This window comes from Lissotriton vulgaris, chromosome 11, assembly GCF_964263255.1.
Source record: "Lissotriton vulgaris chromosome 11, aLisVul1.2, whole genome shotgun sequence".
Taxonomy (NCBI): Eukaryota; Metazoa; Chordata; class Amphibia; order Caudata; family Salamandridae; genus Lissotriton; species Lissotriton vulgaris.
Window position 1 is genome coordinate 186,575,383 of NC_141699.1, and position 14,779 is coordinate 186,590,161.

At 50.6% G+C, this 14,779-nt stretch overlaps 1 protein-coding gene across 1 annotated transcript in view; it reads left to right on the forward strand.

The window, feature by feature from the left end:
* WSCD2 (WSC domain sialate O sulfotransferase 2) overlaps window positions 1-14,779 on the forward strand; it is a 1,087,922-nt gene that overhangs the window by 769,735 nt on the left and 303,408 nt on the right. Inside the window, exon 6 of the mRNA XM_086943084.1 lies at window positions 9,795-9,916. Within this exon, the coding sequence (XP_086799210.1) occupies window positions 9,795-9,916 (122 nt within the window). The remainder of the gene's footprint in view (window positions 1-9,794; window positions 9,917-14,779) is intronic.

Sequence of the window (14,779 nt, forward strand, 5' to 3'; positions counted from 1 at the left end):
TACTACTCCAGATAGGGGACAGGTATAGACATTGTAGCATTTGTCTTGATCCAATAGGAACAGTCTATTCCAACAACCATGTCATGTCACCTCTGAACAGGAATACAAGCAACCATAGACTGGTATCAGCCTCCTTGAGTTTCTTCAGCGAGGTGCAACATTCTATGGCATGACTGAAGGGAACCACATCTGGGCATACCTTCTCTACTTTGGGATTCAGTGGTTCTATCCTAAAGATACCCTGTCTGGCACAGAGACAACCTAAGAAGAAAACTAACAATATTTTGGGCTTGTATTAGTGGATTGTACTCACTTCAAGGTCTATTCTCCCCTTCCTAGGGAGCTGCCCAAAACGTCGTCCTAGCCATAGAAATGGAAAGATCAGAAAGAAGAACCTAGGCTCAAAAAGTGTGGGACGTCATTCAATGACACTTTTAATTCAGTGTTAATTAGAGAGTAGAGGAATGAAATAAAGAACATGGAGGAGGCTTTGAAGCATTGTTTAAACTTCTGAAATATAACAAATTGTGAAACTGGATACAAGTTTGTGGAAAATGCTAGAGTGCTCCCAAAAGTTTGGCTTTATGGATATCAGTAGAGAACTCCGGCAGCTGTTTCCAGGCAGGTCTATGTACGCGAGGCTCCGAATTATCATATGTAGGTGGCTTTGACGACACATTAAAATAAACAACCGACAATTTATCCAGAACCTGATATTTTCATTGGTCTGTCAGTATACTGCCCCTTTTTGCTCCAGTAACCTACATTTTAGTTCTCTACTGATATCCATAAAGCCAAATTTTTGGGAGCACTTTGGAATAAATCAGATTTCCCGGGTTGCCTTATTGAGACCTACTTTTTGCGCCGCTGTGTATCTTCGACTTTGCACCTTTACGGCATCAGTTAGCTGCTTTATCAGTCTGAGCATGCTGTCCAGCCCTTTGTAGTGCATAAATTGCGATTGTCCATAGAATTTCAAGAGGTTCTCCTGAAGAAGGCGTTGCCACGCCGAAACGCGCGTAGAGACTGTCACCTTATCTACTCCATTTCCTGAAAACGCTTGTCATCTTTTATTTTTAGATATACATGTTTTTTAATGAATTATTGAAATATATGTCATTTTGTTTGATTATGTGTTTATGTATATGATATTGTCTCTGTTTTAAGAAGTAATTTTTCATGTATAACAACAAAATAAATATATATATATGTTTTTAATTTCTCTTGTGTTAGTATACTGAGGTTCTGTTTATCAATTGTTGGTGTTAAACCTGATTCTTGACAGGTATTTGGTTGCCTAGGAATTATTATTATTGAATCTATTGTTACCCTGTCCTAAGAACATTAACTAGACTCAGGGGGTCCCTTTTAATACATTGAATTTTGTGCAGAAAGAGACTCTTTTCCCCCCAGAAACAATCCTCAGAGGCATTTTTCTCTTTCTACACAAGAAAACAATCAAGGCGAAATAAAGATATTACTCCTTGTTATGCCTACCTTGGGAGGCATAGCATTTTGACTCATTACCAGTACTACCATTAATGGTAGAACTTGGAATGTGCCAAAATCCATGGGTGGATGCATGGGATCACCAACGCTCCACCCATAGGACACCTCCCTGGTGCAAGGCAGTGATTTGCGCTGCCTTGCGTTACTCCAGATTTATCAAGCCTGCAAGGAACGCAAGGTGGCGTTGCGTGGCTTGATAAATCTAACTTTAGTGTTGTGCCGCCCTTGCCCTCCATTGCATGGTGTAAGGGGACGCAACTCTATAATAGATATACCCCTTAGATTAAGTAATTGTGCTATCCTTGATAAAGCAATATTTCAATGATCCCTGCACTCTGCCCCACTCTTACGTGCATACGTCATCACCTTTCCCTTCAGTATTTCCCTTCCCGCCAGGAAAGCCACTACACTTCTTGTCTTGTTGTGGTCATTTGTTGGCTGTAGTTTATTAGGGTTACAACTAAACAAGTATATCTTTGCATTTCGCATGTTATATCATTATACATTTTCTTGCGATTGTCTCTTGGCCCTTCTGGGCCGGTTCTTTGGTAGGTTGGAATTCTCTTGCGCCTCATTTGCGCGGGAAGGGGGTAGCCTTTGTCCCAAAGTTAGACTGCCTCGCTACCTTGTTCGACTTTGTTGTGCCCCGCCATCAGGCAGGAGCTGGGCTGCGAGCGCCGTCTCTGTTTGCTACCCCTTCCTTTGGTAGCCAAGTAACCCAGCCATGAGGCATCCCAGAGTCGCTGTCCTTAGGCCACCTCACCCAGCCGTGCGGCATCTGAAGGTGAGTGGACCTATTCTGGCGCACCGCCCTCCGGTGTGCCTCCGTACCAACCGTTCTCAGCGTAGACCTTTGCCACGTCTTTTGCATTTCTCAGCCCTGCGACATTGCTGTTCCTTTGGTGTGGGTGGGTGGGACATGCTTTTCTTCTTCCGCCATGCTACTCCCCCGCTCCTTGACGATAGGAGCATACCTGGGGGAGCACCGCTTATAAGCTCCCCATCTTGCCCTTGGGTTTCCCGCCACTTCCCGCCATTAGAGGGTTCGAATCCCGTGTGTACCCCCATTGGCTGCGGCGATGTGGAGGCGGGGGTGGGTGGGGACCCTTGGGGGCTTTCCCCGCTCCTTGCTTGGCTTGCCTGCTTTTCGTGCCAAGCCGGGTCCCCTTGCCCCCTCCTACCCAGGGGCTCGCCGCCGAGTTATGGTGCCGGCTCCTGAGCACCCTTCGGGAGCCCACCCCTGCAATAATCCCTGCACTCTGCCCCACTCTTACATGCATACGTCATTACCTTTCCCTTCGGTATTTCCCTTCCCGCCAAGAAAGCCACAACACTTCTTGTCTTGTGGTGGTCATTTGTTGGCCGCAGTTTATTAGGGTTACAAGGAAACAAGTATATCTTTGCATTTTACATGTTATATCATTATACATTTCCTTGCGATTCTCTCTTGGCCCTTATGGCACGGTTCTTTGGTAGGTTGGAATTCTCTTGCGCCTCATTTGCGCGGGAAGGGGGTAGCCTTTGTCCCAGAGTAAGGCCGCCTCGCTACCTTGTTCGACTTTGTTGTGCCCTGCCATCCGGCGGGGGCTGGGCTGTGAGCGTTGTCTATGTTTGCAACTGCTTCCTTTGGTAGCCATGTAACCTAGCCGTGAGGCATCCCGGAGTCGCTGTCCTTAGGCCACCTCACCCAGCCGTGCGGCATCTGAAGGTGAGTGGACCTATTCTGGCGCACCGCCCTCCGGTGTGCCTCCGTACCAACCGTTCTCAGCATAGCCCTTCGCCTCGCTGTCAGGGAGGCTGCCGTCTTCCTGCGGCTCCGTCCCTACATCCTGACTTGTTACTAACAACCTGCCAACACCATGGCGCCCCACTGGTTGCACCAGAACACTCCCATGCCTTGCTCGGAGAGGTGCACCCCGTCGCTGGCGTAGTATTCCAGGCGGCCCGTGTGTATCAGCCCATGCCTGATAGATCCCAGGCCATTAGCCCTGTAGAACTTGCTCACTGTGAGGTTTAATTTTTTCCTTGAATTTTCCACCCCTTTGTATGATTCCGCCCGGCGCAATTCCTTTCTGCTGATCAGCTCGGACCAGATTATCGTTGTGCACCCGAACGCCCTGGACATCTCGATGAAGTATTTTTGTATTCTGAGGCGTAGCGCTCTCTGCCACATCCTGGTCAGGTCATTCCCCCTGAGGTGTATGATCAGAACGTCCGGGTGCCGCCCCGCTTCTTCCCGTAGGCCCTTGAGAACCGCCGCCAGCTGCTCCCATCGCATGACAGACCGTCCGAACCACCGGATGCATGTGTGCCTCGGTCTGTCCCCTCGAGTTCGGCCCGTGTTTTTCCACCAGGCTTCCATCTGTCTGATAAATGAGTGGCCCACCACCCATACCAGGTGCGGTCTTTTCCCTGTTGGGGCAATGGAAAAAACGGCCAGTCACTACCTAGGTCGCCCCACGTGCCCTCCGATCATAGCAGCTGGGACCTCACGTACGTTTTGTATGCACGCAAGCACCACCTTCCTACCGCCTGTATTCCTGCCTCGGACATCCCATGTTGCGCTGCGGTCGAGGCTGCCCCTATCCGGAAAGAATGGGACCCAAAGCCTCTCTGGGGCAGGCCCGCCCTGCTGAGTGTGAGACGCTTCACTGCTGTGAACTGAAACTTGCTCAGCTGGGTGCCGTCCCTGTGTTTGAACAGGGGGCCCTCCCCCGCTGGACGTACCGCCATGAATGCGAAGAGGCAGCATACCACGCAGTGTCTCTGTTCTTGGATGCATTGTAACCTGACTATGTTCCCCTTGCCTGTCTGGTCTGTTTTTGACCGCCGTAGCACCATCTCCACTCCCTTTGCTTTGGGCATCATGTCGCTGGCCTGAATGCAGTGCTCGTCAGGCCCTCTCTGGTAGGGACCACTATCTCGCTGATGCGGAATGCCCCGAAGAAGGCCGTGGTGAACGTCGCCCTGAAGAGCAGCAGCTCGTATCTGTCTGTTGCTACGCCCTGCAATGCTTCCGGCAGCGCCCCTAGCATTTCAAAATCTTTTGTGCGCCTTGGGTCCACTGTCTTTCCTTCCTTCCTTCTCCAACCCTTCATTGCTGTCCTGATGTAGTGGGATATCATTGGGTTATGACCTGTTACCAGCTTTGCGTAGTGTGCCACGGCCGCCAGGTGAGCCTGCGCCTAAGATCTAGATCTCTTCCCGTTGTAGGCCCAGCCAATGAACTGCTCCACCGCCCTGCGAGTGTCCCCCTCATTAGCTAGGGATTGGATGCCCCCCACTCTCATCACCGTTTCTACGTATTTACTGTATTGTTTGGCTGCAGCTGGCGCAAGCGCGTGTATGACCAGTTCTGAAAGGTCTACTTTGCCAATTCCCACAGCTGAGTTGGGAAGGGGGTCCTGTTTGCCTCTGTCCCTGGTGCCAGTTCCCTGCATTTGCTCATCTTGTCTCTGGATAGCGCGTCTGCTATTTCGTTCTCCACCCCTGGCACATGCCTTGCTCGCAGCTCTATGTTGCCTTCCAGCTGTAAGGTAACCAGACGTCGCATTAGTCTCAGTGTGTCTGGGCACCTGGCCGACCCTCTGTTAGTTGCCTGTACTACGCCCTTGTTGTCAGACCATAGGGTCAATTTCATGTCCCGGAGCTCCCTTTTCCAAACAACTAGCGCCACTACGATTGGGAAGAGTTTCAAAAATGTTATGTTGGCCGTTATGCCTCGCCTATGCCAGCTGCTGGACCACTGTCCTGCGCTCCGCTTGTCCCTCAAGATTGCACTAAACCCTGTGCTCCCTGACGCGTCGGTGTATAACTCAATTTGTTTACAGGTCAGCCAGCCTTCCCTCCATATCAGCACCCAATTGATGTCTGCCAGGAAGGTATCCCACATCCGCAGGTCCCTTTTTTCTTTGGCCCGAGCCGCGCGTGGTGGTGTTTGTGCGTGAGGCCGCGTGAGGCCGCGTGTCAGCTGCGTCAATTGCCTAGCGAACACCTTGCCTGCCGGGATGACCCTAGTTGCGAAATTTAATTTCCCTATGAGCTGTTGTTGTATGTCCCTCAATGTGGCCTTGTCGCGCCCGCATAGGTTAATTATGTCCTGTCTAAAGTCTTCTACTTTCTCAGGCGGCAGCCTAGATGTCCCTGCGACCGAGTCCAGCTCGATCCCCAGGACAGTGATTTTTGTGGTTGGCCCCTCCGTCTTGTCTTTGGATAGGTGGATCCCTAGCTCACCTGCTAGCTTAATGAAAGCCCTCAGGGTGTCCTCGCACTCAGGTGACGCAGCTGGGCCAGTAAACAGGAAGTCGTCTAGGTAATGCAGTTTCCCGCCTGCAGGGTGACTATCATGTAGTGCCCATTCAATGAATGTGCTGAATAGCTCAAAGTATGCGCATGACACCTAGCATCCCATTGGAATTGCTTTGTCATGATAGTGTTGTCCCTCCCACTGGAAACCTAACAAGTGGAAACTATCGGGGTGAACTGGGCGTAGGCGGAATGCTGACTCGATGTCTGCCTTTGCCATGAGAGTCCCGCTGCCTGTAGCCCTTATCAGGTCTAGTGCATCGTCAATTGTAGAGTAGCTTACCGAGCATACCTCTGCCTCTATCCCATCGTTCACTGACATGCCATCTGGGAATGATAAGTGGTGGATCAGTCAAAATTCCCCTCTTCCTTTTTTGGTACCACCCCAAGTGGTGAAATGACCAACTCCCCACCCCTTGAGGCTGGGAGGGTGCCCTCAATTCTGCCTAGTTGTCTCTCCTTCTCTATCTTTGTAGATACTACCCCTGGGTACTGCATTGCTGATTTCAAATTTCTCTCGTGGCTGAGGGGGAGGGGACCACTGAAGGGGATGGGAAAGCCATTCTCAAAGCTGTGCGTCAGTATCTCTCCATCTGGTTTGTTATTGTATCTGTTGGCTAGCACGCGTAATTTCCGTGTGTTAATGGGGGACCACGCTAGCGGAGCGCCGCCCTGTCTCTCTCCCCCTCTCTGCCCCCTCCACCTGCCTCATTGCTTCTTTTTCTACCTTTTGTCACGCTTTGGGTCGTCTTTGCGCCTACAGCTTGCAGCGGGGTGCCCCCCGCATGTTGAACATACGTGTTGGAATTTACATGCTGCCCCGTATGTACATTCGTTGGCCTAGAATTTCCAGCATATTGCTGGCAACCCACTGGCGTGTGTTCCCCTCCCTGCGCTGGTGTGCTTGTGCTTTTGAAAAGGCTGAAAAGGCCTCCCTTTCCCCTTCTGAAAGGGGGCCCGAAAGGGGTGTTCGCTCCTCCCCCCCATGTCCTGACCTCCTTGAAATCCATCATTTTATGGATGAACCCAGAGACGTCCTCCTCATTCCACTCCATTTCGGGGTGTGTCTGCATTTTTAGCCTGAAGCCCTTATCATATTCTAGCCATGCGTCGCCCTGGAACTGCCGCTGTGCGTTGTGTATGTTTGCCTCATAAAGCCATAGATCGGCCGCGCAGCGCACACATTTTTCAACTATGACGCATGCCATAATCCTGAATGCGTCTAACCAGTTTTCGAATGTCCGTTCCTTGCGCTCTCTTCTCCTCTCCCTCCTATCTTCCTCCTTCTTATCACATGTCGTCAGGTCCAAACCCTCTAACTGTATTTCTAGTAATGAAAATATATCTATGAACTCTTTCCTCCAGATCCTCTCTTTCACTGCTAAGGGTATAAGGCTGGCTAGACCAGTGGCCCTGGTGGTCATGGATCCCGAACCCGCTGAGGGCCGCACGTAAGCCTCTGGAATTGCTACTGCTACTGGAGGTATGATCGTGGGAGGGGTGTTCCCCCATGTCACCGTGGGTGGCCCTATCTCCCCTTCTGCATTTGCTGAGGCCTGCTCCCCTAACCGGTGCTGCCGCGCCATGCCCGGGGCGAGCAGGTGCCAAGGTAACCCTGTGGCCTCTGTTCCCTGTGTGTCTGTGGCTCCCCCTGTCTGCACAGCCCCCCACCCTGTGCTCGCTTGTGCCCCTAGTGTCACTACGCTCTGCACCCCCAACCCCTTCAATAACAGTGGTGCCATAGTCCTGCAACATTTCTGAATGATCCCACTAATATGTTCACCATTGGTTGATGTGTCATTGTTCCCCTGGACCGGTCCCTCCGCTGCCGCCTCAGTGCTGGCTGCAGGTGGCTGGATCTGCTTGTTTGGCGCCTTTGTGGTCCTCACTGCATCCGTGAGCTTTGCTGGTGCTCTCCTACTCCTCTTGGCTGCCGGCGTCATGCTCGCGCCATGCTGCTGTCCGCTTGTCCCCTCCCCTGGGTTTGCGGTTGAGTTGTTGCTGCAGCCAGTTGTCCCCATGCACCTCCGAGGCTGCCCTTATTCTCCTCAGTAGGTCAGTCAGGTTCTCCTGGCCCTGCCGCGTGCCATCTTTCTTGGCCATGTGTCCCGAGTGGGGTGCTGCCGCAGTTGTTGTGCACCAAACTGTGTGGTTGGGCGGAGTGCTGCCACCAAAGCCTTTGCACCAAACTTGACTGCTGTTGTTAGCGCTGGCGGGGTGCTGCCGCTGTCACCTGCACCAAAAAAGGGCCTCCTTGCTGTTGTCTCCTTGCTGCTTATGCTGCCTCCTTGCTGATGCTTATGCTTGTTTGCCCTTGCCTGTGTCCTGTTGTTCGCCTTCCCCCCTCTAGAGGCCACCTGGTGCTGCCTCCTCTACGCTCCCCAGACCCAAGGGTGCTATCTCCTGCACTTCCTCGGCCTGGAGCACTTGTGTAGGACGTGAGACACACCTCTCCTCTTTCCAGGCGCCTTTGGTCCCTGGGCCGCCCCACATTTCCGCCGCCGGCCTCCTGAGCCTTCCGGTGTTCTTCCCGGTGGGCCGGCTGCAGAGAGGTGAGTGGGGGCCGCGCGCTCGTGCTCCCGGTCGGGCTGGTTAGTTCAGAGGCACCCGGGGGAGGGTTCCTGTTGGCTGCTGTTCCCCCTCAGTCCCGCACTCACCAGGTGGGCTCCAGTCGTGTCGGGCGTGTCCCTTTGCTGTCCCGCACTCACCGGGTGGGCTCCGGTTGAGTTGAGCGTCCTTCCCGCGCCGTTCTGTACTCACCGGGTGCGCTCCAGTTGAGTCGGGTGTATTTTCACGGTGTCCCATACTCGCCGGGTGGGCTCTGGTGGAGTCGGGCATACTTCCCGTGCCTTCCCGCACTCGCCGAGTGGGCTCCGGTTGAGTCGGGTGTGTTTTCGCGCTGTCCTGCACTTGCCGGGTGGGCTCCGGTGGAGTCGGATGTAGCCTTCCCGCTGTCCCGCACTCGCCGGGTGGGCTCCGGTAGAGTCGGCGTCCTCCTGTCCTGGTGTGCCGCGGGGTAGGCTCCCACTGGTCACTTCCGGCCGCTGCCGCCGGTTGGTCCCACCTACCCTGGGTGGGCTCCGGTGGCGTTGCTGGTGGGCTCGAGTCGCCGCGGGGTATGCTCCCACTCCCGCTGGTCGCTCCCTTGGCCCACGCTGCTGGGCTGGTCTCGGTTCGTGGTCGTTGTGCTGCACGGCGTTGTTGTTTTCGCCCACAAGCTTTTCTTCTTCCGCCGTGCTGCTCGCGCCACTTCCCGCCATTAGGAGGTTCGAATCCCGCGTGTACCCCCATTGACTGCCGCGATGTGGGGGGGGGGGACCCTTGAGGGCTTTCCCCGCTCCATGCGTGGCTTGCCTGCTTTGCGCGCCAAGCCGGGTCCCCCCTCCTACCTGGGGGCTCGGCGCCGGGTTATGGCGCCGGCTCCTGAACCCCCTTCGGGATCCCTCCTCTGCAATTATGGACACCAATGAATGCTTTTACCCAACATATAATATTGTATTAGTTGTCTAGATGAGAAAGGGTTAGTAGATTGTATGCAGCATCTTGGGGGCAGCCTCTATTTTTACCAATCCCAATATGCCTACAAATATTCTAGTCAGAATGAAAACTTCCATTTCGAAGAGGAGGGGGAAATCCCTCCATATTCTCTGCATGCGCTAATAGAGCAGCTTCCATTATAGGCTGACTCACTGAGCAGAACAGGCGGTTTCTCATGTTCTGGGTCTGGAAGGCTTTTGATTGCAGTGGCAGCCGGGGTTGTTTTCCTGACAAATAGCATCTTGTGCCATGAGGTGGCTTTGTTTCCCCAGCACTGGCTTTGAACCGCCAGCCTCCTACTCTCAGTACAACAGCAGGAAGGAGAAAGCAAGGTTAGGAAATGGCTGCTAACGAATGCATTGGGATGTATGCTAAATTGACAAGACGCTGCGGGTCACGGCTGCAGATAACCACATTATTATTTCTCTCCTTTTCATTGGCAGATGGAAGTGCAATTTTTCGGGGCTGCTTTCACAGGCCAGAAAACATCTCCCAGGCTTTGCCCGTCACCCAACTAATGTTGAACACGACTGTGGACAAATGCGTCGACGTCTGTACCGAGAAGGTAAATAATCCAGAGCTTGTGCGCGTGCAGACTGTGTGAGGTATACTTTTGTCTCACCATAAACAAAGTAAAACAAATGTTTATTCTTTATTTATAAAACTTTATAGAAAAAGAGGGATGGCATATGATGTATGCAGCATAGCATTTTCTTTGACATTTTAGGGTGTGCAAAGTTCAACTTTTGTATCCTCTCACTTGACTACAGATTTTGTAAAACTTTGCGATCACTGTAAGAATTTCAAGGTTGTAAAGGTTATATAAAAAGTGAAAAATCTTGTTCACAAAGTAGGTGTATCTGATTCACCTACAATAAACCCTCCTCTTTGTGCCCATTTTTCATGCATTGTAAAAATGGGGAACTCCACAAACCTAGCAACATTGGCGGACTGCAAAGGTTGCAGACTTCACGAGTGCAGTTTTGCATTACCAATCTAATTATATTTAGAATAATAAATACCATGATATGAACCCTATGGTTCTTTTGTATATATAGAAAGTAAACTTGAATGTGATAATTTTACGGTAAAACAAAAGAAAAGCGCTCTGAGCGGCACATTCACATATGATAACAAGCATTTGCAATGCAATGGTCTCGGCATCATTAAAGGTAGAGCTATTGGCATTGCTCCTGACATTTTTTTTTCTTTAAATCACAAATAAATGGCATTGTCATTAACATTGCCAATACACAGCACTCTGCACACAATGCTCTGCACACTCACTCTGCACTCACTGCTCTGCACACTCACTCTGCACTCACTACTCTGCACTCACTACTCTGCACTCACTACTCTGCACTCACTACTCTGCACTCACTACTCACTACTCTGCACTCACTACTCACTACTCACTACTCACTACTCTGCACTCACTACTCACTACTCTGCACTCACTGCTCACTACTCTGCACTCACTACTCTGCACTCACTACTCTGCACTCACTACTCTGCACTCACTACTCACTACTCACCACTCTGCACTCACTACTCACTACTCTGCACTCACTACTCACTACTCACTACTCTGCACTCACTACTCACTACTCTGCACTCACTACTCACTACTCTGCACTCACTACTCTGCACTCACTACTCTGCACTCACTACTCACTACTCTGCACTCACTACTCACTACTCTGCACTCACTACTCTGCACTCACTACTCTGCACTCACTACTCACCACTCTGCACTCACTACTCACTACTCTGCACTCACTACTCTGCACTCACTACTCTGCACTCACTACTCTGCACTCACTACTCACTACTCTGCACTCACTACTCACTACTCTGCACTCACTACTCACTACTCTGCACTCACTACTCTGCACTCACTACTCTGCACACACTACTCTGCACACACTACTCTGCACACACTACTCTGCACACACTACTCAGCACTCACTACTCTGCATTCTCCCTTCCATAGTGTAAATGCCCTTCACGGCCGGATGCAGTATGTAGGTACTCTCATATATTTCTTGGCACCTACGATGTAAGACTGTGTGTTGGATGTAGGAGGACATATATAGCAGTTTTGTTTCACTCATTGCACTAGCACTGTGCTTTTATCCTCTCTTCTCCGTTTGATTAAACACATCACTTATTAAGAGGGGGGCTTCGGGCAGCGCGCCTGGCGCTGTGACAGGGAAGGGACGCATGTCTCCTCACAGGAAAGGGTTGGCGGCAGCAGTGCTTTACTGCACATTCTGCAAAGCAACCCGCCGCATCAGCATCATCTCCAGCACGTCGGGTCAACCGTAAAAAGTGCCCCGTGTCCAGAAACAGCATAACAAGTACCCAGGCACACGTGCTCCTCCGAGAGGGGCTCTTGGATAAATGCAGTTGGGTGGCACGCGCGGTATTTTTCGATGGGCCGCGAAATGGATTCGTCAAGATATGTTCTAGACCACCACCCATCTGTGAAAGTTTTCAAAAAATCTTTTACGTCGCTTCCAATACAGGCACAACAGAGCTGCCAGACAGGCACGTGGCGAGCCAGCGAGCCCCGAGCTTACAGCACGTTAGACTGAGAGGCATATTATAACTATGCTGTTATGGGTATGGCTTAACACTAAAATACCTAGCGTACAAAGGCCAACATGTCATAACTAGTTTAAGCTAACCTACAGAAACGGCATTGTTCCCTTTGGCAGACATGGGACCCTATTCGAATGACTCAGATATTGTGTCACTGTGAAAGTACATACTGCATTCCCTTACTCGTTTGTATAAATATTCCGTCAATGGAAAAGCAGAACGAGCAAAAAATAGAAAACGAATGTCACACGTGGTATAAAAACATTTGTAAACATTTGTATTAATGAACACTGTGCCCCGGAAGTCAGGCACGGTCGCCTGTGACGTGGGCGGGGCCACGTCCAGACCGGAAGAGGAGGCAGGCGGAGTCAAATGCGTCTCGCGCCCGGGGCTCCTGTGAGCGGTGTGGAGCCCCGGGGCCGCGCCAGCAGGAGGTTGGGCGCCGCGTGCTGAGAGCAGAGTCCCCGACATTGGCCGGGTAAGTTCCAAAAGGCTGGGGGGCTTGGTGCACTTGTGTGTGTGTGTGTGCGTGTATGCTCGTGTGTGTATGTATGTGTGCGACGGTGACGGCGGGGGAGGGAGGGGGGAGGGAGGGCCTTGGTGCACTTGTGTGTGTGCGCGTGTGTGTGTATGTGTCAGGGGGGGTGTCTCTGTATGTATGTATGTGCGTGCGTGCATGGGCGCTTGTGTGTGTGTATGCGCAAGCGTGTGTGGTGCTTGAGCTTCCCAGGAGACAGCGCCTGGCCACAGCGCGCGTTCACGTTTCAAATCGGCTCCAAGGATGCGCGTGGCCGAAACTGTCTCCTGGGAAGCACACTCGCTAACAAAAGATCTCGGCGAGACGCGCTTCCGCGCGTTGAGCCGAGACCTAAACATGGTTAAAAATGCAATTGATCAAGCACAGAGATGTAGAAATAATTTCCATACGTTCTCAAACGTAATGAGAATATTCTTTTTTCTCCACTGTGGACAAATTGTTGAGTCGTAGTACCTAACCTTAAACTGTTTGACTTCATATTGCTTTTCCAAAATCACAATGTTGGCCCTTCCACACGTAGTAAAGTTTGAATAACAAATCCTTTCTCACCTAAGAAAAAACTAATAGAACACTAAATATAACATAAATAGCCTCATTGCGAGTGCCCATTTACTTCTGATTGGCCCGTAATAGGAGTTACCAGCTCAGAATTACAAGTCCTACAGGGACACCACAGGACCGGTGCATTTCATCTGGGTGCTTCCCATGCAATTATAATCTCTAAGTGAAATGATCGGGATAGGGTGAATAAGAAATAACCAGGGAAAACAGGACTTATATCAGGTACATTCTGTCCATCACTTAAGGCCCTGTGGCATTCTCACCATTCATGTGATCTGCAGGAGTGCCAGGGTTCACAATTGCCTGTGGGACTGGCTGGTGGTGAGATTGCTAGAAAAGAGAAACACATTTTTCAAAACTGCAATGGACTTACAGCGTGTAATGCTTTTACTTGTTCTAACTAATTATTGCATCTGGCATCTTGTGGCATGGTTTCCCCTGTTTTTGTGCCTCTGACCTCCTGATTTTAGGTTTTGCTGAGTCAGCGCACATGCGCTGTTCGGAGAGACATTTAGTAGGGCTTTGGGAAGTGCTCCCATAGCGGCGACCAGCTCGCTAGAACGCGCACAAGCACGCGAGCTGCTGCGCGCACATCCCTTGCGTGCTTCGCGTCATCGTGATCACTTTCACTTTCACAGCGATCTCAATGACTTTCTCTTTGTGATTGTGGCTGGAGGGTACATATACATGAGGTAAACAGTGTGTGCTGCAGAGAGAAGCTCCCACATTTCTTTGTTGCAGTGATTTTTGGAAGATGCCGTCACTGTACCACTGCTCCCCACCGAAGGAATGATGTCCTTTCTACCCTTCAGCTTTAAAAGACAAGTGCCTGAATGGCACTTGCTCTAGGAAGCATTGTAGAATGGCTCGCACCTTAGTGGTTTCATTTCCAAAACCAAAAGCTTGCACCCTTGTAATACCCTATTTATATGTATTCATTGGAATCTTTCTGTTTATATCTCTCCATTTCTCTCTCGCTATCTCTCCATTTCTCTCTCGCTATCTCTCCTCATACACCTTCTCAATATCCCTACAACGTGTGCATTGTTAAAAAGTTTATTTGTTTGTGTTGTTTTAAGCTGCTTTCAGCATATACTGAAATCATTCTTTCGGGTTAGCAGCAACCAAACAGCAATCACCTGTGTGTGGCGGCGCAGTGTGGTATAATCCTCCCTGTTTGTGTGATGCAAGGGAGATGTCGGCAGCTTACAAGAGGCAGCATGTACTCAGTAGGGTTGTATCTAGGAGAGTCAGTAGTCTGGTCCTCACAGAAAATGATGCAGAAACTCTTAGGCAATTTTTATTAAGGTAGATCGAGAAGTTAGCGAATTTGCTCAAAAGATATACGCGCACCTTGCCAGTCACCGGGTTGAATCCCAAATGTTCAATTTAGACTTAAATCCTTGTGGTGTTTAATGTAAATCTGCTGACTACGAATAACTCTGTTCTGGACGTGCTAAAGCATTAAACTCAAAGAAATGTGGAGGCAGCACCAATTATGAAGTAATTCGCAAGAGAGAGTGCCAAACAGTTGGCACTTCCATATGACCTGATTAAGTTCGTGTGCGCTTGCAGCTTATCAAGAACTGCTCTTTTCTGATATTGTAATTGGTATCCAAGACAAATTCTCTAACCTTTAAATTAGCCAAATGAGGATATCTTTACCTCTGTGGATCTGTTCTACATTCTTTGCGCCCCCCCTGGCTTTGGATATGTTCGTGTGAT